The sequence below is a fragment of the Guillardia theta genome (assembly GCF_000315625.1).
Source record: "Guillardia theta CCMP2712 unplaced genomic scaffold GUITHscaffold_6, whole genome shotgun sequence".
Taxonomy (NCBI): Eukaryota; class Cryptophyceae; order Pyrenomonadales; family Geminigeraceae; genus Guillardia; species Guillardia theta.
In genome coordinates this window covers 278,102-303,254 of record NW_005434668.1, presented here as the reverse complement: position 1 = coordinate 303,254, position 25,153 = coordinate 278,102, and the positions used below count along the sequence as shown (strand labels likewise).

Genomic DNA, 25,153 nt, shown 5'->3' with positions numbered 1-25,153 from the left:
GGGTCGGGCGCCCAATCTTACCTTGCAGAAGGAACGGCTATCATGGGCGGTTGGCATCCCTGCTGCGTTAGGACAACATTTTGGCTGTTTGCATTTGAGTTTCCACCGCAGCACCGAGAATCGCAGCACGCCAAAACGTTTTCCATCTGCAGCGCATAGGAGGGTCAGCAAGGAATAATTCTCCTCTCTCTCTCTCCTCTCCTCTCCTCTCCTCTCCTCTCCTCTCCTCTCCTATTCGGCATCATCTTCATGTTGAAACTTTCATCCCTGGAAGGCATTTTCGAATCATCTGACCCGCCTCTCAAAGTGTTTTACAGCCCAAAAAAAACTTTTCCTGCTTAAAACAAAAAGTCAAACCCGGGTGCGTTGTGAAACCTGTGATCTTGGGCAGGAAAGAGAAGGCGAGGGCGATTGAGCGGGAGTAAAGGCAATGGCGGGGAGGTTGATATGGCTGATGCTGATCCTGGTCACGTGCTTGGAAGGCAGTGAAGACATGACTACTTCTGGCTTCACAAGCTTCGTGCACTCTTCCTCTGATTGCTCCATGGCCAGTGTCGTACGAATGAGCTCCTTCCTTCGTTCTCGATGCTATCAGTCGAGGGAGGCAAGATGGCTACTCGAGACATGTCAGCAGGGAGTGGTGATACGACGATTCTGCAACGAGTCGTGCAAGTCATGTGAAACCGAGCAAACTGTCATCAGTTCGTGTACGCCTACCCAGGAAGGGTACTTCTCTTCTGCTAGCTGCCAATCCACTTGGACCGCGAGACCGGACACCAACTTCTACGTACGGAAGACTTTCTTGAATGATGCAAAGAATTTGAGTGAGTCGTGCTCTTCGACGCCAATCTCTGTACTGTATCAGAAGGAACAAGAATGTATCCCTGACTCAAGTGGCTATTATACGGTTTACCGCATGTGCCGCAACCAGGCATACTTACTGCAGCAGTGTCAGGATTCAAGATGTAATTTCTGCTTGGATGTCTTCTCAAGAATTTTAGAAGTCTGCGAGTTATCCAGTGCCAACTATTCTACGATACATTCGAAGGCAGGGCAAGGCCAGACAATCATGTCAAGTAACAACATTTCGATTGCGGAAATGCCTTGCATGGGTTTTGTGAGCGACGTTTTGGTCCCTCAGCCAGCTATTTCCCTGTCTGGTAGTAACAGCAAGACCAGCATGGGAATCGCTGACGTTGCCATTAATTTGGAATCGGTAGGAAACCAATCAGAATCTGTCACCTTGCAAGGGAATCTCATGGCAAAGACAAGGTGCGGAGTCCTTTATTACACGGACTTGCGCATTGACCGTATTGGGACATATCTTTTGAAAGTCGAAATAGCGTTCTATCCTTCTCAAAGCACATTGAAGGACATAAGGCTTACCTCTCAAACGTTCCATGTTTCATACGGCAAACCTCAGAGTATTGTGATAAAGAGCCCAGCCAGAGGTTTGAGGATTGGCTATCCATTCAAACTTCAACCTGTAGTACATGTAGTAGATGTTGGACAAAATCTTGTACTGAATGCTGCCCTTGAAGTTACGGCAGTTTGCTTTCCAAGAGATGTTTGCAGGCTCGGATCGTGGTTCTCAAATGGGACATTAACTCAGATCTATCAAGACGTTTTGAGATTCCGACTGATACAGGGATCATCCGCGTTTCAAAACTCAAACTTGGGAATATACACAGCTGATAGATCAGCAAACATGCTTTTTACGTCATACCCGTTAGCGACGGCACAAATGCGAATGGTCTTGGGATATAATCCGTACAGAATCAATATGGTGAAAGCTTTGCCTTTCCCCTTGTATGCTGGCATTCCCATTCAGCTCCTGATTCAACTGTCAGCTAGGTATGATGAGCCGTTCGGTTGGTTTGATCGCCGTCCGGCTGTTGTCCAGGCAACACTCTTCAGAATCAAGTTCACAACTCACACAGAAGCGCCTTTCGAAGGCAACAAGAACGCAACAGTCGATTATGATGGCCTTGCCTCCAACGAAGTGTCACTAATGGAGGTAGACTACGTGTATTACTTCCGCTTTACTCTTGCTTTCAACCTGGATGGAATAGATATCTCACTTCCAACTGTCCTCACGGGGACTTTTAACGTTCTTCCTGGTCCAGCATATGCGATTTCTCCTTCAAACTTTATCCCACCACGGGTCTCGAAGGCGGGTATTGCAATGGCTCCTCAACCGACATTCATCTTAGTGGACAAATATGGCAACCAGAACAAATCATGGCCTCCTCCTGTTGTGGCGTATGCAGAAATATTAAATCAGTCAGCTTTCAATCCTTTGAGAGATGGAGATACGTTGCTCTTTGGAAACAGCAGGATCAGTTTCGTCGCTGGAGTTGCTTCCTTCACAGACTTGTTGTTCAAGAGAATCGGTAATTTTCGCCTCATCTTTGCGTCTCAAAACCTCTTGGGCTTCAACTTTACGCTGGAGGTGATGTATGGAGATCCCTCATCGCTCCTCCTCTTCCAGGAGCCTAGTGGACTTCTATACTCCAAGGAGTTCGATGTTCCGCCGATTGTTCACGTTGTCGATACCGGCAACAATGTGGTGGACAATCAGATTTTTACTATCACTGCAGAGCTCATCACCAATGGAACTTCCTTCTACTTCTGGCTACAACCGCAGATCTCTTGGATCCTCCAGAACCTTGAATTCCAGCCTCTAGTCGACAACAACGATCTGACGTATTATGAGCCTGCCTTGTTCTCGACGTGGGACCTTAAGTTCAATCTGGGGGCTCTTTATCACATCCGAAAGGTGATGATCAAGTACATGCTGACGGCAAACGGTCGGGATATCACTTTGACGAGCGTCCAACTGCTTTCAAACGATGGTACTGCCCCCGTTGCCATTTCAACCTTGTCAAACTCGCCTACGTTGATGGATCAGAAATCGAACGTTTCGGCCGTTTCCATCTTCACCATCGGCACAGGCTCTCCGGCGGTCCAAAAGGTCATTGTGCGAGTGCTGGGTACCAGCTCGGGCAGTGCGCCGAGAGTATCAGGGATCAATTTCTTTGCTGGATCAGTGCCGACTTTGACGACGACGACTGGATTTCTCTTGCGGAACACAACGATGGGAAGGCTACAGTTCTCAGGTCTGATGATAGAGGCCCAGCACAAGGGGTTCTTTGATCCCCAAAGTCTCGAGGACTCGAATGTTTCTCTAGCTCAGCCTTGCAAGATGTCCCTGAGATTTTCCGTTATGAGTGCAACACAATCCATACGATCCGTCACTTCCCGATGGTTTCAGATGTCCCACGGGCCTGTAGAGATAAGGCCCCTCACTTATCCTACAAGCCTTGCCTTCAATGAGACGATGACCCCTTCTCTTGTTGTCGAGCTGCTGGATCAGTACGGGGTCGTTGCCACGTCCGGAAGTTACGCAATCAGTGCCGTTCTCATCCGCCAGTCTCGAGAACAAGCAGTGGAGGTCAACAGGTTTGACAACGTGTCTGTCAACGGAAAAGCTTCCTTCCGCATCACGTCACTAGCTGCTGGTAACTTCATCATCCGCGTGACATGTGGGTGGATCGTGTCTGACGTCGGTCAGTTGGTTGTCTCGCCCGGTCTTGCTTCAAACCTCCTCCTTGTTCAAGAGCCGCTAGACTGGGTCGCCGGCTATCCTCTCAACTCCCAACCCCTTCTACAAGTTGTGGATGCAGCCAACAATCTCGTTGAAGACGACTTCTACACAACTGTCTCTGCAAATCTGTATATGAATGGTACCAGTATCTCAGATGGAGATTTTCCTTACCTTACCAAATCTATTCAAGGCATTGCAAAGTTTTCAAACATCAAAATCAACATTGCTGCTGACAACCTAGTCATAGCTTTTGGAATTAACAATTCCAAAGTACTCATTGCCTTCTCCAAACCTTTTCAGATTCGCAAGGGAAATGCTCAACAACTCCTATTGCGTCGTATGATCGGTCGATGCGTAGCCCAACAAAAATGTCTAGAGCAGCCGATAGTGGATGTCAGTGACGCAGGTGGGAATAAGATTCAAACGTCGGGAAACTTGAGAGTCACAGTCTTTTCATCTTCAAATGTTGACGTCACGTCCGATGTTCTCCCCAGAACCAATCTGTTTCCCTTCTTCGCCGGAAGTCTCGAATTCTCAGATCTGATGTTTTCCAAGAACGGGACCTTTGCGCTAAGCTTTTTGGCAGTTGAGCTCGAGCTGGGGATTACGAGCGACTTCTTCGACGTCACCATGGACGCGTCTAGCCTCGAGGTCATCGTTCAACCCTCATCATTCCTACTGTCTGGCGAGGCAGGAGTAGCCCTTGTCCAACAGCCCCAGCTCGCCATGTTGGACGAGGCAAGGAAGGTCGTCAGCACCAACGCCTTACTGCAAGCGATTGTCTATGAGAACAATGAAACTCAAGGAGTCAGTCGCTTCTTCCCTTCATCTCAGGACGGCATCTTTCGCTTCACAGACCTTGTAGTGTACAAGGCGAGCAAGTGCGTTCTGATCAAGTTCGTCGCTATGGGGTTACCTCAGTCGGTTTCAATGGAGGCTCTTTCACTACCTTTCGAGATCCGATACGGTCAATCAAGTCGGTTGCAGGTCCTGCAACAGCCAGCAAGATGCTCAGTGGGAGCTGAGTGCCAAGTTCCCCCGAAAGTTGCCGTCATGGACAAGTTTGCGAACCTCATCGAGTCGAGCGATTCGATCGTGGTGACAGCTTCAGTGATCAGCGCTGAGAACGACAACCTCATCGACCTTCTTGCTGACTTCACTCAGAGCGGAGTTGTCTTTTTCTCTCGTCTGGTACTTACGATAGCAGGGGAATGCTTGTTCCTGCGATTCAGTAGCTTTCCACTCGCGTCCGCTGACTCAGATCATTTCCTTGTGAAACCTGCGGCCCCTTCCTCCCTCCTCCTTGTCCAACAGCCAGCTGCTCCTGCACCAGGGGAGCCGCTAGGGACTCAACCTAGAGTAGCATTGAAGGACAAGTTTGGGAATCTATGCGTGGATGCGCAAGTCAAAGTGACTGCGACCATCGATCACTCGTCCAGAAGCATCTCGATCAAGGGGCAAGAGACTGCTGGCTTTCAAGACGGATACGCAGCTTTTACTGACTTGCGAGTTGACACCGCCGGAAGTTTTCGACTGAATTTCACGGTGGATGAGGACGAGGCCATTTCCGTCGCTTCAAACCTGTTGACTCTCACTCCCTCCACCGCATGGGACATTAGCATGCTCAGACAACCTGACGGAATCATGTCCATGGCAAGGCTGCAGAGGAGTCCTGCCGTGGCCATTCGAGACAAAGGAGGAAACCTGGTAGCATTGTCAGGAGTTCCGATAACAGTCGCACTGAGATCGACACTTGTATCATTGTCACTTTCAAATCGAACAGTTCTTACTGAGGCTGGTGTGGCTGTGTTCACTGATATAGTGATCATGGGGAAGGAGAAACATGTCTCGCTATCCTTCACCACTCAGAAGGGATTGTTAGACTCTTCATGGGCGTATGATGAGATTGTTTCCGTCTTCTCAGATCAGTTCGACGTGGCTGGTGCTCCTTACAATCTCTCTGTGGAGATGAATGTAGAGAGGTATGTGAGAGCAGGAGCACCGTTTGTGAGGCAGCCAGTCATCAGAGTCATCGACACAAACAATCTCACAGCTTCTTGGTGTCCATTTCAAACTTGTTCTGTCAATGCTTCCTTGACATGCAAGCTTCCTGAGTCCTGTCCGGTATTGCAGGGCACAACCCAAGTGGTTGTTGTGAAGGGACTGGCGATCTTCACGGACTTGTCTTTGCTCAACACAAACAATGGACAAACATTCAGGATCATGTTCACTTTGAATGAGACGATTTCCGCTCTCTCGTCAAATTTCACCGTATTGCCTTCAGATCCACATCGAATCTCTGTAGAGTCCATGCCTTCACAGAATGACATTCTATCGGGAATTTCCTTCAAAGTTCAGCCTCGACTTTCACTTGTAGATTCATATAATAACCTCGTTCCTGTCTCAACCTGGATGTCGTGTAAGCTCCTACAAGCAGGGACAGCTCGGTCACAGTTTCTGATCTATGGGAATTCGAACATCTCGGTTGTCAATGGATATGCTCAGTTCACTGACTTGTACTGCAAGGCTGCGGGAGACGGATTTACCCTGCTGTTCTCGACTCCTCTCCTTGAGCCTGTACAATCAGGTGTGTTCAGAGTGACTGCTGCTTCAGAGCCAAGCTCCCTCGCCTTCCTGCAGTCAGCTCAAGGGTTCCGATCCTCCGCTCCCTTCCGCATCCAACCGTCCTTGACGGCCGTTGACGCGGGAGGGAACCTGGTGCCGGTGAATGAAGGGAGGGTAACGGCTCAGTTGCTCTTAACTCAACCCGCTGCGGATGTGACACTTGTGGGCACCAGCTCAGCAACTTTCTTGAAAGGAGTCGCTGCATTCACAGACTTGGCGGTAAGTTCTGCCTCGAGTGTGGTGAAAGCACAACTTCTGTTTGCCTCCAGCAATTACGATGCACAACTCAAGTCTGACTACTTCAATGTTTCCGACTCGGCTGGAGCCCGTAGCCTGACTTTAGTGCAACTCGTCTCAAATGAAAATCTTGCCAATGCAAGTTTTGCTATCCAGCCCAAGGTTGCCAGTATGGACATCAACGATGTTATCGTAGACGTGGAGAACACCATCCCTGTCAATGTCTCGATACTTTCATCACAAAGCTGTTGTGGATACGTAGGTTACGACTACGCGGATGCAAAGATCTATGGAACAACCTCAATTCTACTTGAAAAGGGAATTGGAACATACACGGACTTGAGAATCGACAAGGTTGGAAGACATTTACTGCAGTTTTTTTGCAGGCTACGTGATGGCTCGATAGTTCAAAGGACACAGTGGATATACATCCTGATCAACACACCCTCGCGCATTGATCTCTATCAGATCACTGCAGCCGCGAGCACTGGAGAGCCTTTGTCAATTCAGCCGGCAGTGATTGTGGTGGATGCAGGAGGCAATCGAATCCGGGATCAGCGACAAGAAGCCTCGGTAGCTACAGTGACAGCAGCGCTCTTCATGCCCGACATCTGCCGGTCGATGCCTCAATGCTGCAGCACCAGCGCCAGCACTTGCATCAGTCTTCAGCTCAACGGCTTGCTGGGGCAGACAGTCCAACAGTTCGATCAAGGTGCGGTGAGGTTCACAGACCTTCACATCGACAACCCGGGCCTGTGGTCCATCGTCTTCATCACCGATGGGATCTTGCCTGCAGTTGTCGCCATCACAGTCCAACAGGTCAAACTCTGAGGTGTCTCTTGTTGCTCTGAACGCCTGGCAGGGATCTGCTGTTCAGCTCATCGTTTCTTCTCAACCGATTTCAGTTGCGGCAGGCAAGACGTTCTCGTGCGCTGCAGGTGGACATTGAGGAGGTTGTGAAGATGTTGACAGCAAGAAGGTGTCGCCGATGCCGGAGGAAATATTATCAAAACTCTTAGCGGGAATTCATACCCAGTGAGAATCAATCTGAACTCAAGCAACCAAGCGTTGATGGAGACACAAGACATCGGTACTTCAATCTTGCAAGAGGAAAGAAAAACGATTGACTCTGCGATGTAGCTTTACCAGTAGCAGGTGTCGCCACCTTCTCCCAAGTCAGAATCTGGACTGTTGGGTCTTGTTATCGGATTGTTTGGTCTTGTGATGGATTGAAAGAAGCAGTTTCCGACATCTTTTCAGGTTTCGAATCTTTGAATTCATCGAGATCTTTCCTCATATTTGTAACAGTTTATCCTGGCATACCATATGGTTTAAAATTCCTGCAAGAACCGCTGCCTTGCTCGCTCCAGGGATTTGTTGCAGGAACAACAGTATGCAAGCAGGTAGACCTACTTCAACTTAACAAACTCCTTTCATAGTGACATTGTTAGCCAATCTTGCATATTGTGGACGAGGGAGGGAACAACGTCATTTCATCATCATCTTACTTCCATGTTTCATTGTCGGATTCCAAAGGCAAGGATGTCACCGCAGCCTTATCAGGGAATCTCATGGTAGCTGCCGCTACTTGCTGTTTCATCCTCATGATTTCTGCAGGTGGAGTACGTCAACGGGCAAGCGTCTTTCAAGGATTTGCGTGTTATGTCTGTTGGAACATTCTATTTCAACTTTTTCACTACCAACGGAGCTGGGTTTCAAATGTCCTCCACAGCTTTCTCGGTATTGCGGCGTGAATAATTCGGTCAAGCGGGGATGATGCATAATACTGAGCAGGTAATCACTGGATTGGCAAAAGCTCTACTTGTCATCGTTCAACCCAATTTGGGTTCACCTGGCTATCCGTTTTCTCAACAGCCTGAGGTTGCTGTTATTGGATCATTGATTTTCAAATGGAGTCATACTCTCTATAAACAGATTCAAGTAGTTGATGACGGCTACAACGTGGTTGCAAACTGGACAGATCACATAAGAGCTGAGTTACTCAAAGGAAGCAAAACGTCATTTCTCATGGTATCATGTCGTTGAAAAGTACCTGTGTATGAATGATCTTGTCAAAGTTCTTCAACAGCAGCAGACCCGATTGTCGAGTCGATGTTGACGGCCAACTTTGCGAGAAGCAGCCAGGCGAGGTTTTGACTGCAGAGGTGAATATGCATCACGACCAACCACTTGAAAGACATTGAAAATCTCTCAGGTCAAAGATGGCCATGCTTCCTTTGCAGGGCTACGCATCGATAGAGCAGGGCAAGACTACACCATTCGCTTCTCAAGTCTGAACCTCAAGTCTGTCGATTCCTTGCCTGTTATTATCACCACAGGTCTGCTTGGAAGTGAAGGGATAGTTTGATGCTCAAAGCTTGTCAATCAGGCCGTCCGTCAAGGTTAGCTATTCTCATCGAACCCTACGGGGCGATGGCAGGAGAGTACATCTACTCGAGGCCATCTGTACTGGTAATTCGATTCTATCGAGTGATCGTTAATTTCATTCAGCTATTTGAATTAGGTCGTGGACGAGGGGGGAAATCGAATTTGGAACATAAGTTATTCTGCCACTTCTGAATTTTTAAGGCCAAGGAAAGATACTCTAGTCAAGGTCGAAGTTTTCAAGCAAAACGCGAATCTGATCGAAAAAGTAATTTTACTTGATTGTTATTTTTCTTCAACGAATGTGTAATCTTTGCTTAGTCAGAAGCTTCAAACTCCAGCATTTTGGTTGCATCAGTTCAAAGCGGACTGGCTGAGTTCACACGAATTCAAATCAACACGTACAATCAATTTTCCACTTTATTACATCTACCTAATATCAATCCTTTTGACTAGCCCAGGAAATTTTTATTTCCTCCGATTTTCGTCGGCAGACTTGCAGATGGCAGAATCAAGGAGGTTTTCTGTCACCAGTATTGCGCAAAAGCTCTACCTGCAATTTACCAATGGAACTTTTTTCATCGACAAAGCAATTTATCCTCCCCCCATCGTCTTCATACATGATTCTGATGCGAGAGTAAGAGAAGGGTGGCAAGCGATCTGAACTAACCAGACATCAATGCGCAGGTCGTTGAACGAGCCAACGATGTCATCGTTCAACTGGCGATTATCTATGACGGCTATGGGGCTTCTGAGATAATGGTATAAGGGACTCTGGACGACTTGACGTAATCTTATCGCCTTGGATTAGGAGTTGTCGTCAAAGAGTTCAATCACAAGGAATGGGATAGCAGTCTTCACAGATATAGTCTTTTCACAGCCTAGAATGACATACAAGATCCGTTTCACGGCTCCGTCCCTCTTCTCTGCAGACAGCGAGACCTTCGAAGGTACTTTGGAACCCTTTCAGAGACTTGCTGAATGCTCCTGCAGTTTTAGGACCGACTAAGATCAAGGTGATCTGGTCGAATGATCTTGTTATCAAATCTGGGGTGATGTCTCATGCACTATAGCGAGATTGCTGAACGTGTCAACGATTTTAGGTTGCTTTCAGCGTTCAACCCCAAGTTGTATTTCTTGACTCGCATAACAACTCTATCCCAACGCATCAAACTGCAAAGGTGTTTGTTCTTTATGAATGTCAGGCGGGCAGGGTGATTGATGTTGCAAGGTACTTGCTGAGATCAAAATCGGTAGCGGTTCAAGAAATGGAATGATTTTTGGAAATAAGTTTGCTGTTGTGCAATCGTATGCCGAGAATAATCTTCCAAAGTTGTATACTTTCACTGATTTAGGGATAGCCGGCCCGTTCCAAGGTTACATTATCAATTTTTCTTGTGAAAGCTTTGCTTGGTCGGTGGAATCTGCAGACAGCGCAACTTTTGATGTTGTGTAATAAATGATAAAAGAATCATAATGACATGATCTCATGTGACAAATCCACCACAAAATTCAAAACACCTTTGTTCACACCAAATCGTCTTCAATTCTCTATTCAGGCTCTTAAACGGAACAGGCAAAGGTGAGACTGGACATGTTGATATGCAGCAAAGATAGCACTCTTGATAGTCGAGGATAACATTGCTGATCGCACATATCTGCAAATATGTTGTCACCTGGGAGGATGCTGCTGCATTGCTTAACTGATTCAACAGAGTAGGGTCTGATGTGACGATATTGCTTGAATTTGCTGAATTCAAAAAGCTGCCTCCAGCCTGAGGCTGATTTTGAAGGATATTGATGAACTGTTGGATGACAGCAGCTGGGGAAGCAAGCGTCGTCGTTGGTGACCCCCATGATATCTCGTAGGTCACGATTATGCTGCCGGGTCTGATTGAAACTACTCTCACTCTTGTAACAGGTATCCCGACCAAGTGAGCAAACTCAACTTCAAGCTGCTTGACTAAGACTGCCAGACCGTATTTCGACACACTTGCATTGAAGTCAAGTTGTAAATTCACGGTCAGTTGGGAAGGAGGGCCGATTATGGCCAGGCCGGCTGCTTGTGACTTGGCAGTCACTTGCCCGCCACCACTCCAGATAGATCCAACTGTGAGTCGCACGTATGAATCTTGAGACACATTCCTGCTACTTGAAACTTTGCAGTACAGCAAAGAATTTGAAACCAGTGTAATCGGGTTGCAAGGCAATGAGCTTCCATCGTTGAGAATCAGCGCTCCGGCAACATCGGAAGCGTTTGGACCGAAGCTGTTTCCAATCACTGTCAAAGTAAGGGAAGTAAACGGTTCAACGTATGATGGCACTATTTGTGTTATAACTGGTGCCTGAAACGAAATCGAACTTTTACCAGCTGATATTCGTGAAATCATTCCACTCTCATAAATTGCTATAACCAAATGCTTTCTCCCAACCCATGGGCGATAGGTACAAGTGACTTTAGTTCCTGCGTCGTCCAAAGTGACAACATTGTTGCACATTTTAGATTTTGACAGATCAATACTGTTTGCAGTAGCCAAAGAGCCAATCCAGATGGTCAACCCTGTGGCAGTGAATCCACCACCTAACATTTCAATGTACATTATTCCTCCAGTCGTGCTTAAAACTGTGGGAGAAATTGAAAGGACTTGGAAGTCAAAGTAAAGATAGTTGCTGATGCCAGCACTGTTGTAAGCTGCGATTCTAAAGAAATATTGTAAAGACTGGCGAAACACAGAGAAGACGAAGAAGACGTTTGATCCGTTTGCATGTACGGCACCCACGGTGCCTAGCTGACCTCTATTACATTCCAATACATTGTTAAGCAATACTGCCCTCAGAGCATAACTCGAACAACTTGGGTCGGACGTTCCTATATCTGGCCGTGTGTTGAAGTTATACCCAGGGTGAATTATGTGAATTGAAGATATTTGACCTGCAGTTGTGAAATACTGCGCAAAGAAGTCATTTGATTGTTGATTCAAGACGACAAGGGTCCCGTTAGGTTGCAAACAACCAGATCCAGGGGCTACGATCTGAATATTGAAAATCGACGATGAGATGGAACTTACCAGCATAACCTCTTGATCAATTTTGACGTAACTTAAATAAGTTGATACAGATTGATTCAGGAAAATATAATTCTGATCTGCAGACGAGACCGCAAAAATCAAATTTCCTATCTGAATGGAAGGATAGTCTAGTGGGTACCCGGAAGGATTTATCTTGATGTCCTGATACTTGCGAAGAAGTTGCAAGTAGTCCAGGCTTCCAACGAAAGGGGCTTGACACGTGCATGCGCTCAAGCCAAGGTCACACTGATCGTAATGTGCTGACCCACTGCAAGGTGAGATGAACGTGACCAGATTTGTGAAGCCACTGAGGAGTTGGGCACTTTGATAAGTCCTGATGTCTTCCGTGAATGACTTTCCAAGGGGATTGCACCAAGAATTCAGAGAAGATGACTTTAAATCGCAACCTGATCCCCATCCTTTCTGAATGACTACACCAGACGATGGTTTTTCAAAGTCCGTTGCCAATATTTGAATCAATTTCACAGCTTGGCATACACAAGCATCGTAACCTGCCCCAGGGATTCCACTGTGAGTCCCATTTGTGAAGCAACTACAGGTACCACCTCCCAGGACAGAGCTGTGATTTGCAGCTTTTGTGTTCAACACTCCACGTTCAACAACCCATCCCTCAACAGTAATGTTCTTGATTCTCATTATTTCGCTCTCAATTCTGACATATCTATCAAGCAATGCAGGAATATTCAAAGTCGTCTTCAACATTGTCGAAGTTGAAGACAAATCTGCATCTAGCCAGAACAGACTATTCCCAACTCCAGGGAATTGGCTGAGGTCATCTGGGATGCTAACAGTTTGGATGTCATATCTCCAGTACTGATCTGACGACATTTGCAGCAGAAATCCCTTCCTGGGCGTATCCGCAAAAGGAAACTGTGAAACCCACTGCAACTTGAATGAAGACAATGAAGCCAATACAAGATACCTGGATGTTGTAGCGTCAAAGACAAGATTGTTGAAACTTGGATAAAGAATTCCTGATTGATCAGAGATGACAACCTGTATTTGAGACCCAAATAACAAAGAAAAGTTGGGATTGGTAAATAAAATCAATTCTTCGGAGAAGGAGTTGAAAATTGCAGAGCTGATCTCGTTGCTAAATGTTGTATAGTTTATATCCGCGTAAAGTTTATGCAGACAATCATTCCTATTACAAAAGGACAAGGCGCTTCCATCTGCGCTTTTGAATTGATTTAACTTTAGACTTATCCAAGATGCTGGAGGCAAATCAAACGATGGAGAAAAGCTTATGCTGATTTGAGTTGGTTGCAATGGGATTTGAGAAGAAAATTTCACGGAGACATTCAAAGTGTCCTGACTGACCGAAGAAAATATTGTTGGAGATGCTGGAATATTAATTGCTCTTGCACTTGAGTCAACCTCAACAGCACTGCTTCTGAACCGCCCATTGAAGGCAGTTACACGTAATTTATAAATCTTTCCTGATTGCAGATCGAGCTGACCCGACTGTGAATAATCGGCAACAGGAATGCCATAACGCTGAGTCAAGCTACTTGCGACTGATCCATCCTTGAAGAGAAGAGTCGTGCGATTCGAATCAAATGAGAGGTAACAGGGCAGTACTGTGGAAATGTTTGTTGACTGCGACGAGATGAGTCTGGATGTGTATGTCACCATGACGACACTTTGATGAGCAAAGACATTATCATTGACTTTGATGATAAGCTCGCCAGCCGAACTGTATGAGGATTTCCAGTATCCGACCAAATGGTCATCTACATACACGTCGAAGTTGATCGTTTCCAACAAGATCTGGCCATCCAAGAGACCATTAAGGGGAACCTTGAGAGTATCTGTGGTTCCAAGCGAGACTGATGGTACCAATTTTAACTCTACAAGTGAAGAGTTTGATAGGTTTGACGATTTTTGGTACTGTATTTCTATGGTTTGCATCGGTCCCATGCCGACACTCAGCGCACACAGTTTTGTTGGTCTTTGCGTGCTCAAGCAGTCTGCGGTGCTAGTCTGAAATATAGTGTTGGTGTGCGAGGAACCTCCATAATCTCCAACAGGCGCACCATTTTGACCGCTATCTCCGACAATTCCAGATGGAATTCGTTGCGCGGAGGCTTCAAAAATTGAGCATATGTCATTGGTTGGGAACTGACCTGACCCCAGCAAATCCACTGATTCTGAGCAGACAGTCCCTACACCTCCATACTGCAACGGGCCCGACCAAGTCAAGTCCATGGAGTTGGAGTCTTGCAGGATGGGCAGGAAAGAAGAAGATACTGCAACACACCCATTCCCTTTGCAGTTATCAAACCTTCCACTATTCTGGGATCCTATCACTTGTCCCACCACTTTTCTGGGCGGATACCAGCTCGACACGTTTGCGTCCGGAATCACAAATCCTGCAAAGGAAGGAACAACCAACGAGACAGGAATCGACTCGACCAACAACAACGAGTCTGGGACGGTTAAGGTCATTGTTGAGGACGTTTGGTTGAAAACGGTCACAAATAAGCCTGACCCCTCGCTGGAGACCTCAAATTGAGCAGATACATTGTCATTGAGAGATCCAAAAAGGCCGAGATCTATCTTTATTTTGTCTCCTGGATGAATGCTTCGATCTGGAATGAAATCGATCTTGATTGAAGTCCTTGATCCTATTGATACATTGTCGTATGACATGAAAACCTGTATGGAAAATCCACCGCCATCAAAATAGTCGGTGCCAAGCTCTGTAGCCAGAGGAAATGCTTCTGAGTATACATCTTTTGCTTTGGGACAAGATCCATTGAAATCCTGGAGATTCAAGAGTCCAGGCTGAGACTGATTGCACAAAATAACCTCGATAATAAATCCAGACAAAGGATTTTGTCTCAAAATTACAGGCGGATCAAACTCTAATCTGAATGAATTGGAATCATAATTTACAAACTTGACATTGGTTGGAGGATAAGGATTTGAGAAAATGTCAAAGAACGTGGAATCAACAATCGTAAAAAGCCCTCCATTTCCGTTGTCTGCTGCGGAAACAACTTCGGTGTTGATACCACATAGAAAAGATAGTTGAACATTTTCCACTCCAAGCATAGAGTTCATGGTAGCAATTTTAAGGTCAACAAAGGTGAAGGCAACAGCTGAAATACTGATATTGTAATCAAATGCCGTATCATTGACTGTTACCGACCACACGTGATTGAAACCAAATGACACCGTCGATGACGCAGCTGGAAATCCGCCGAAATAAGCCGTCCTGTTGCCTTGCGAGGAAGGCATCGATCGATACTGCGAGTGGAAAGTTGAAACCGGAGTCACATTTCCAGATAGTACAAGCCCAAACAAACTGCAACTTCCCCCACAAGAGGAATCCTTAATCACTGCAACGAGAGGGGTATAGCCGTGAGTGTTCCAAGCGACACTGAACAAGTACCCATCTCCACTGATGGCCACGGCTGGTTGCACACGAAAGACATGATTGTTCCCTACCCCATCAGGAGTGCCTTGTATACCATCTCCACCTTCCAATCCAACATCGACTCCGTCACCGCCCGGTTGTTGAATCATAACCATCTTATATGGTCTGATGAAGAAGTTAGAATTTGGAGAGAATCTGGGATCAGGGAGGAGGACGTTGCCATATTCAGCTGCAAAGCTTGACCTAACATTAAAGGAATTCGCACTTTCAGTGGTTGGACTGAAAACAAAGCGCAAGATATAGCCAGCGCCAACAACAAAATGGACCTGGAGGTCATAAAAACTGGCAATACCTTGAGAGACACTCGAGACGGTTCCATTGATGTGTCCTAATGAGTTGGACAAGGTGTATTGGAACTGTTCAGAGCTCTCACTTGCGCTCACACAAGCATTTTTCTGAGAATTCGAGGTAGCACATTTGGCTTGAGCTGCTCCAAGAACTTGATCAGGCTCAGAGTCCGTCAGGGATATTTGACACTGCGGCAAACTTCCAGAGAAATCGTTGGCCGTCGAGAAGGGGGTGCTATTATCACATTTCATCAGTCGTGCAATGACACAAGCTGAGCAAGACGCATGTTGGATCGTTTGATCTTCACTATCCAACAAGCTCACATGCAGGCTTGAAGGCAGCCCATTGACATTGAATGTGTCATTGCTTGTGCCATCAAGTTTTACAACCGAAAGCAAAGAGTCCGCTGCAATTTTCGAAAAGTTTGAACCTATCGATATTCCGAGTTTTGCAGGGACAATAGAAAATGAGTTTGAGAAGGCAGAAATGTTGGGATATTCACGGATTAGAAAGAGCAGTCGAAAATATTTTCCCGCTTGATGCTGAATTTTCAAGGACAAACTTCCATTGAAGATCGCTAATCCGTTCTGAATCAAGGTACCGTTCACTCTGGCTGATGTGGGCAACATATCATCCGGATAAATGACTTCCGCCAGTGAGTTGTTTGAATTCGAGTCTGTACCATTTTGTCCTGTCACAAGCTTTACAACCAAGTGCAACCCATCAAAACTGCCTGAGCTGCTAATATTCTCCTGCAGGCCTTGCATTGACACGACCAATGGATCAGGCAGCAACACAGTCTGGTTGCTCTGCACTATCAATTGAGAAGGTATTGCAGTGAGAATTGCTAGTCCCTTGGGATAAATTGAAAATTCATTGGAAATTACAGTAGCTCCAGGGGTACTGAACAAAAGCTGGAAACCGTTGCCCCCAGTATGCTGTACATTGATGGATGGAAACAAACAAATTTGGTTGCATGAAAGAGTCTTGAAGACATCTTCGTTTGAATTGTAATTGCCATACAAAAAAGTCCCCAAATCTGTTTGACCATCCTTAATCAAAGTGACATATACCAAGGTATCAAAACAACACGACTGGAAGCTACTTCCCACAAGAATTGAAATCTGTGGAAAAAATTTTCCATCGACATTGCTGATGATGGAGGAATTAGGCTTCAGACTCAACTGCATTTGAGTGATTCGAACAGAAATTCCCGTCTCATTCGTAGAGATAGAGTTACTTGAAAAGCAAAGACGGTAGAACCCTTCGATCGGGCATGCTCCGGAGAAAATCTTAGGGGTGCCTTGAGGACTGCAACCTTTCCAGTCGAAGTATGCTGAGAGCGATGAGGACACAACGCTAAACCCTGGGAAAAGAGCGCCTTGGACCAGTAGAGGAGTGTCTTGGCAGGTATAATTCGCATGCACCAGCGTCACAAAATGATTTTCAACTTTCACAACTGCACCAGAGTTGATGGTTACCGTGAATGAATTTCTCGGAGCAAAGGCCTCAACAAAAGAAGTGCTGTTGGAGAAGGAGAGACTAGATATGATGCCTTGAATGTATACGAGAAGTCCTGTATCCGTAAATAAATCTGGAAAAAACAAATTCTTGAGAAATGGACACAACAAAAAATGTAGAAATACCTGTTGAGTTTTGAAATCGATTCCTATAACAAAGTCTATAATTTCCGGTCAACATGGAACTTGAATCCAAGTGAAATGACAAGTTCGAATCTATTGCCAACGATTGCAGTGACGCAGCAGTCGAACAAGCTAAATACTCAGTGACCAGCTGGATTTCGTCACTAGTGGACGCGATTTCAGTGACAGATTTCAAAGTCAATTGATTTTCGCTGAATTGTGGGACATAAGCCTGAACGGCAAAAGACAATGCATTGACGTAAAGCGCTTCGAAGAGAGGTGCAACGAATGGAGAGATTGAAACAGGAAACGGGGTCGTTGACTGAGAGAAAATAAACATCTTGAAATCAGAATTGTTCGCGGGAATGCCGGATGCAGGGATCCAAAAGTTCGACTCCAGTGTAATCGATTGTGTTACAGAGGAAGGGAACGGAGTATTCAGACCTAATTCAAATCTTAGATAACTTTTTGATGACTCTGAGATCCAGAGAATCTCAGTAACATTAAGGCTATTGGCATTAGCTTTGATGTACACTGGATAATACACATGCTGGTTTGCTGTGAATGGAAGTGAGAAATAAATGTATGATCCATATTCAATTTCGATTCCAACTGTAAACTCCATCGTGATATTGCTCTTTGCACCAGCTCTCGGATTTCCAAATGAAAGAGAATGGAATGTCGGTATGCCATAGACAGATAAAGGTGCAGTTGCGTTGGAAAAACTCATTGTCAGTGATGAAACGTTGGCTACACTTGACACAGCATAGATTGTCAAATGAGTTTGTTGAAGAAATAACGGATTTTTCAATTGAAAATAGAAGGAGTACAGATGATTTCCATCCATAAGATGGTTGACAATAAGTCGAAGTGTGCCTGTGGTTCCATCATAGACAGCACTGTTTCCGAATGCAGAAGTCGAGCCAGAGTTTGCCTCATCGAAGATCGGAATCGTTTCAGTGGTGACAATTCCAGCTCCATAAAGTCCGGAGATGTAGATTGAGTCCTGTACTGCAAAGTTGATCTTGGTTTGAAGCATAACGCTGATATTATTGAGCCCTCCGGCTAAATTGCTTGACCCATAAATTTGCCGAACTTGAAATGGTTGAACGACATACAGAGGCTGAGCACCAGTTGTCACACCCAAAACATCATTTAGTTTCTTGGTGACGCTGTAACATACAAAAACAACGTTTTTCACGCACATACTAATGTTAGGCGATTGTTGAGGAGAATTTGGATTGTAGGCTTGAAAGGTAAAATGGTACAAATCCACATACCATGTCTCGACAAGTTCCCACGAAATGGTTGAATCAGCTTGGCTGTAAAGTGCTGTAACTTGAGCGACAGCATTCGTGCTATTGAAAGCAGAGATCGTCAAGTTAGAAGACGATTCACTCTTCAAAGATCCTAAATTCATCCCGGTAATCTTCAGAGACGTGTTCTCTAGCAATGGAAGGCTGGGCTCAAAAGAAAAATGAAATGTATTCAATCGCCCCACAAAAGGATTCTCTTGAAATGCGCTCAGGTTTTTCAATCTCACAATCAAGATGAAGAAGGGAGCTTGATTCTCATTCAATCCAGAAAGCGAGAAATTTGACGGCAGAAGAAGCGAAGTCTTGATGAGAGCCACATAAATCCCTTCTCCTGCGACCGAGCCTGACACAAAGATGTCCGGAGGGGCCTGCGCTGAGGAAGGGTTCACGAGGCTGAAAGAGAAAATTATTGACTCCGAGTTGAGAGTACCGTTGAGTAGAGTAAGCCGCAGAGACCCTTGAGCTTGGTTCCAGATGCCGCATGAGGCTTGGGTACCGTTGGACAGCAGTGAGGCACTAGGTCCATACAAGGACAAGCAAGCGCTATCTGCTGACTGACTGTTGACAAGCCCTGAGATCGTGATGGTGCTGGCGGCTTGAAGGTCACAATTCGTCCTGAGCGTGACCGACAGCGTGTTGTCAGCGTTTGCAAGCGGGCTGCTCTGTACCACCACTGCCTCCTGGAAGTAGGCGAGCACCGTCCTGAAAGCACCAGCGCCCTGGGACACACCGAGACGGCTGCTGTTGGAGGTTGTCATAAGCACCTGCGACAAGGGAGCAACACTGCTGCCTTCTCCTGCGACCGAGCCTGACACAAAGATGTCCGGAGGGGCCTGCGCTGAGGAAGGGTTCACGAGGCTGAAAGAGAAAATTATTGACTCCGAGTTGAGAGTACCGTTGAGTAGAGTAAGCCGCAGAGACCCTTGAGCTTGGTTCCAGATGCCGCATGAGGCTTGGGTACCGTTGGACAGCAGTGAGGCACTAGGTCCATACAAGGACAAGCAAGCGCTATCTGCTGACTGACTGTTGACAAGCCCTGAGATCGTGATGGTGCTGGCGGCTTGAAGGTCACAATTCGTCCTGAGCGTGACCGACAGCGTGTTGTCAGCGTTTGCAAGCGGGCTGCTCTGTACCACCACTGCCTCCTGGAAGTAGGCGAGCACCGTCCTGAAAGCACCAGCGCCCTGGGACACACCGAGACGGCTGCTGTTGGAGGTTGTCATAAGCACCTGCGACAAGGGAGCAACACTGCTGCCTTCTCCTGCGACCGAGCCTGACACAAAGATGTCCGGAGGGGCCTGCGCTGAGGAAGGGTTCACGAGGCTGAAAGAGAAAATTATTGACTCCGAGTTGAGAGTACCGTTGAGTAGAGTAAGCCGCAGAGACCCTTGAGCTTGGTTCCAGATGCCGCATGAGGCTTGGGTACCGTTGGACAGCAGTGAGGCACTAGGTCCATACAAGGACAAGCAAGCGCTATCTGCTGACTGACTGTTGACAAGCCCTGAGATCGTGATGGTGCTGGCGGCTTGAAGGTCACAATTCGTCCTGAGCGTGACCGACAGCGTGTTGTCAGCGTTTGCAAGCGGGTTGCTCTGAACAATCTGAGATAGAACAGTAGTGGCTGCAACAATGTACACTGGCAGAGATCCCGCAAGGATACCTATTTTAGAGACATTCACAGGATTGAGCTGTGTTGAAGGAATGCTGGAAAAGTGTGTAAAGGAAAAGCCGGATACCGTCCCTGAACGAATAAACACTCGTACAGCTATGGAAGGTGAAATCTGAGGTGTGAGTGAATTTGTCAGATAGAAAAAGATTCTGAGAACTGATTCGGAAGCTACTGTGTTCCCGTAAGGATCAAGAAGAAGAATGAGACTGCCGGTAACCTGATCCCACCCTGCTCTTCCGATTTGATTCTGAGAATCCACAAAGAGAGAGGAATTGGGACCCCCAAGTTCAAAACCAGATCCTGTCCAATGAAAGTCAGACTGAGCCAGGGTCAGGTCATAGAAGAATACCAACTGTCAAAGTCGCTGAACCAGTGATTCCAGAAATTGTGAGAGAAGATCCAGGCGCAAGGTCACAAGACATCGAGATGTTAACCTAAGCAAAAACATAGGATTACGAACTAAAGTATCATATATGCTTGCGCCATCATACCGATATCTTGTTCAAGGCTCCAGCAAGAGGATCGCTTTGTTCAATGGCGCTAAAGCTGATGTAAGGCTGTGTGATAAACAATGCCGCTGAAGCATATGGCACGCCTTGCAGACTTGTGTTTGTGGATTTGACTGGAACGGATCTTGAACTTGAAACAAATGTCCCGAAATTCAAATTGGCATACATGTTGATTTGAGGCGAAGCTGATGAGAAGACAATTAGAAATTGAACGCTTTCGCATTCGAAGTTCTTACCTTGGGGTTCTTGTGAATTCTGCACCAAAAAAGATATTTGATAAGTGCGACCTGTCAAGAACACAGAACCAGAGGTAGTCTGCAAAAGAAATACTCCGAAGGATTGAACGAACAACGTTGATGTCCATGAATTGGATGGGCTTTGTAAAATGCTGAGGCCTGAAACACTGCTTCGGGTCAAAGTCCCAGTAAGACCCATAATCGATATTGTAGTGTAAGTCGTCAGTGTATTGACACTTTGCGAAGGAAAGCGAACCGTCAACGCGTAAGCAGACGAGCCTGTCCACACTCCAAGCGAATTCTGAGCGGAGTAAGCAAGGAGATTGAAAACAAATGATACACCCAAAACGTTATCAGCAAATGTCAATGGCGTGAATTGGGTTATGTTTGCGCTCGAAGAGATTTCTACAATTTCAAGCGGGCGTTCAATGGGATATGCTTGCGAATATCCAAACCAATTGGAGAATACAGACGACAAGCTCGTCTTCGCAGACAGATTTTGGAATTGAAAAGCAGAGAAGTATGCGCCTGCAGCTATTTGCCCGGAAACAGAAATTGTGGGAGATGTCTGTCCATTACTTGGGTTGGTTACCGTGAAATGTATCTCATAACTCTGATTGGCAAAGAGATCTTGGATGCATTGAATCTTCAGGGTACCATTGTTTTGAAACCACCTGGCAGATGATGGAAATGTCCCATCCGAAAATAGGTATGCATGAAGTCCGCCGATTGGAAAGGAGAGATTGGTCAAAGTTTGGGTTTGCAAAAATCCGCTGAACTCGAGCCAGGAGCCATTCGCTATGGTGCAGTTGGGAACAATGCTCAGACTAAGATTGTTCGATTGATTGATGAATGGCCACGTCTGAGAGACCAAGGAGGAGAACCATTTCGAGCTTGTCTTCGAGTAGTCTAACAAGACCTCCTCACCATCATATACTCGTGAGGGCCATGAGAAAGGGCTGATACATGGTTCGCTGTATCCTCGACCATAGTCTGCAAGTAATCCAGAAAAGTACCTACTGCAGGTCAGAGTTGTGTCCAAATTGAGACCTGGTGGTATTATGAATAGAGGCAATCTTCCGCCTACTATTTCCAATACTGTAGCATTGTCCTTTTCGATGTCCGCTACATGAATGAAGGAATCATGAGCTCCAAAAAATATCGTTGCAGATACTGAAATCGAAGGAGACATTTGCCAAGTCTGTGAATTCTGAACATGGAATGAAAAGGAGAGATAGTTATCGGATGTAAGAAGTGAATTGAATTTGATCTCAAGAATTCCAGGGCTCTGAATCCACGACCCCGTAATATTTGCAGTCGATTCATCAAAGAACAGTGTAAAGTTAGCTGAATCGAAAGTTTGTGTGGTATTCAGGCCAACCAGTGTTACTGTCGAACCCGAGGTTATATCACAATTTGCTTTGAGAGTTGCTGATAGAACATTTTCTGCAGACGTAAGAGGGTTACTCTGACTCAGCAGGGCAGTAAGGAAACGTGGGATGATAACGTACATTGGGCTCCTCCCTTGATACACGCCTTGCACAGGCTCAGTAGAAGAATTCATCAGACCAAGATCGGTATATTGGCTGCTAGGAATTCCAACACCAGGAATTCCAATGAGGAAGTATGAATCATACTTCCCAGACTCGATCTGCCCATGTACAAATATTTGCTGGCCTGCCTGTGCAATGTCAATATTCTGCACAGAGAAACTTATTGTGTAAATAGAATAAGAAGTGAGCCCAGTGTTGTTTAAAGACATAGCGACAGTGCCAGTATTTGCTATCCATGATCCAAGCGAATTGATCGATTGACCACCTACTATTTGAAATGCAGAATTGTCCGGAGTTGAAGTGTTCTTCAATCCAGATATGGTCAAATTTGAACCAAACGGTACATCACAGTTTGTAGAAAGTGTCAGAGTGATGTTGTTTGAAGCTCCAGCAAGAGGATTGCTTTGGCCAATGTTCCGCACAACAAATTCTGGAACAATGATGTAAAGTGCCTGGGACCCATTTCTAACTCCCAGGGCGTTTTGATTCGAAGTGTTGAGTAGAACACTGGGAAAGAAGGGAGCGCCGGGCGGGAAAGAATTTAGAGTACCTTGAGCTTCAACAAAGATGTCGGGAGGATGTAGAGTACTGTTCCATGAGATCGAAATATTGTATTGCAGTGACAAAGTTGTCGAAAAATTTCCTGGCATCTTGATTTGGACAAATCCAGTTGGAGAGCTAATCGAAAATGATATGTGAGGAGTAAGTTGCACAATGGACTTGACAATAACTGCTTGATTGCAAGATACATCATAGCACTGATATACAATCAGAAATGGAGTGGAAAGCGTGATAGAGGAATACTGCAAATTTAAAAAACTGATGTCAACATATACATTCAGCGACCCGGGGATTGGAAGATTAATCTTCCAGAGGCAAATCAAATCATTGTGGAGAAAAATGTCAGCAAATTGCAAGAGCCCATCAAAACTCTGATATTGGTTGCATCCGCACAAGCTGCTGCACGTACAGCTCGAGGCATCCGCACATGCAGATTCGTTTGAATGGATGTCAAGGTATGAGATACTGGGATTTCGGATATCGAATGAAAAGTGTATCTGTTCAAATGAAAGTATTGCAGTCTCGACTGTCAAAAGAATGGTGTTGTACAGTCCGGGTTGGACTGAGCCATACCCCCCTGTAGAATTCGCCACAAAATGAAAATCCTGCTGAAAAGTAGAGTTGTATATCTCAATGAAAGCTTTATCGAAGCTTGCATAAATGAGGTTCGACAGCGTAATGATTGAGCCTCTTTCAAGGTTGACGTTGGTTTCGAAACTAACAAACATAGAATTCGAGGCAGATGGCAAAGGAGAATTTTGGAAAATGTACCCAAAGGAAAAAACTGGCGTAACCAGTTGTAAAGGATCGGAGCCATTCGTCACCCCAAGGATGCTCTCGTGCAGTTTGTTCAAATCAAACATAGACTGGCCGTACATTCCTAGCTGAACATATCCACTTGCATACTGCGAAGGCGATGTCTGATCGATCCCCCCGTTGGTCAGGTTGAAAATGATCGTGTAACTAGTAAGTGAGTATGCCCCTGCGCTTGTCATCACCAGAGTACCATTCGCTCGGCTCCACACCCCCACTTGCTGGAAGTGACTCGGACTTGATGAGATGGCCAGGGAAGAGTTCTCTGTGCTTGCGCCATACAGTCCAGAGATCGTTACTTCAGAGCCAGCAGGAAGGTTGCAGTTCATCTGCAAGGTCAAAGTCAAGGAGTTCAAGACTCCGGCTACAGGTGTGGCTTGTGTCATCAGAGCTTGTACAAAGCTCGGCTGGATGATCTCCAGTACATTTCCTCCGTTGCTCACGCCAAATATCGTGAGATTCTGATTGTAGATCCGCTGCAACCCAAAAGTGATTGACCCATTCACCGATATGTACACCGCGGGAGCTGACTGCGGCGCAGACGGGTTATGGAACTGGAAATTGAAAGAATACAAGGTGTTGACGTAGAGACTCTTCACCACAGTCAAGGTAAGGGCACTCGCTGTAAACAGACCGAATGACTGCGTTGTGCCATTCGAAAAGTAGTCGACTGCATCGGTAGTAGCGTTCGCCATGCACCCGCACTGGCAAAGGGGATTCCCAGAAGGGTTCCCGTTCTCATCACAGCTGCAGCTGCCGCAGGAGGGCCTCACACACTGACAGCCGCACTGTGCAGGACCGCTCGGCGACCCAGAGAGAGAGCAAGAGCAGATGTCGCTCGAACACACCGCAACACATTGACACCCGCAGGAGGCAGGGCCAGCAGGTATACCATCGGTGCAGGAGCAGTTCGAGAGGGTGCAATCAAGACTGGAAGAGTTGTAGGACACGGTATAGTTTGAGGCAACCGGGGCATAGGTAACATTGGAGTATGGGAGATATCCAGCTGTGTAAGACAAGGGGGCGGAAGAGGAATCAGCGTAAGCGCCGTCGAGACCACTTATTTGTAATTGGGAGCCAGCAGGGATTTGTATGTTCGCTCGGATCGACACTGTCACTACATTGATTGAATCAACAAACGGAGACCTCTGAACCATCACCACAGTCTCAAACGTGGGGG

General features: G+C 46.2%; 2 protein-coding genes across 2 annotated transcripts; one reads left to right on the top strand and one right to left on the bottom strand.

The window, feature by feature from the left end:
* Nucleotides 1-430: 430 nt before the first annotated feature.
* On the top strand, nt 431-10,821 carry GUITHDRAFT_100931 (hypothetical protein; the record flags this gene model as incomplete). Its single annotated transcript, XM_005840145.1, has 18 exons — nt 431-7,288; nt 7,332-7,407; nt 7,449-7,559; nt 7,625-7,729; nt 7,778-7,872; nt 7,921-8,043; nt 8,087-8,209; nt 8,264-8,350; nt 8,405-8,500; nt 8,548-8,634; nt 8,685-8,808; nt 8,859-8,941; nt 9,542-9,616; nt 9,666-9,804; nt 9,848-9,906; nt 9,958-10,035; nt 10,086-10,162; nt 10,776-10,821. 18 exons carry the CDS (start codon nt 431-433, stop codon nt 10,819-10,821), a joined length of 8,442 nt encoding a protein of 2,813 aa, XP_005840202.1.
* GUITHDRAFT_132974 (hypothetical protein) lies at nt 10,342-25,130 on the bottom strand (the record flags this gene model as incomplete). Its single annotated transcript, XM_005840144.1, has 8 exons — nt 10,342-17,267; nt 17,320-19,930; nt 20,519-20,601; nt 20,651-20,735; nt 20,793-20,858; nt 21,047-21,097; nt 21,303-22,062; nt 22,558-25,130. 8 exons carry the CDS (start codon nt 25,128-25,130, stop codon nt 10,342-10,344), a joined length of 13,155 nt encoding a protein of 4,384 aa, XP_005840201.1.
* Nucleotides 25,131-25,153: the final 23 nt, after the last annotated feature.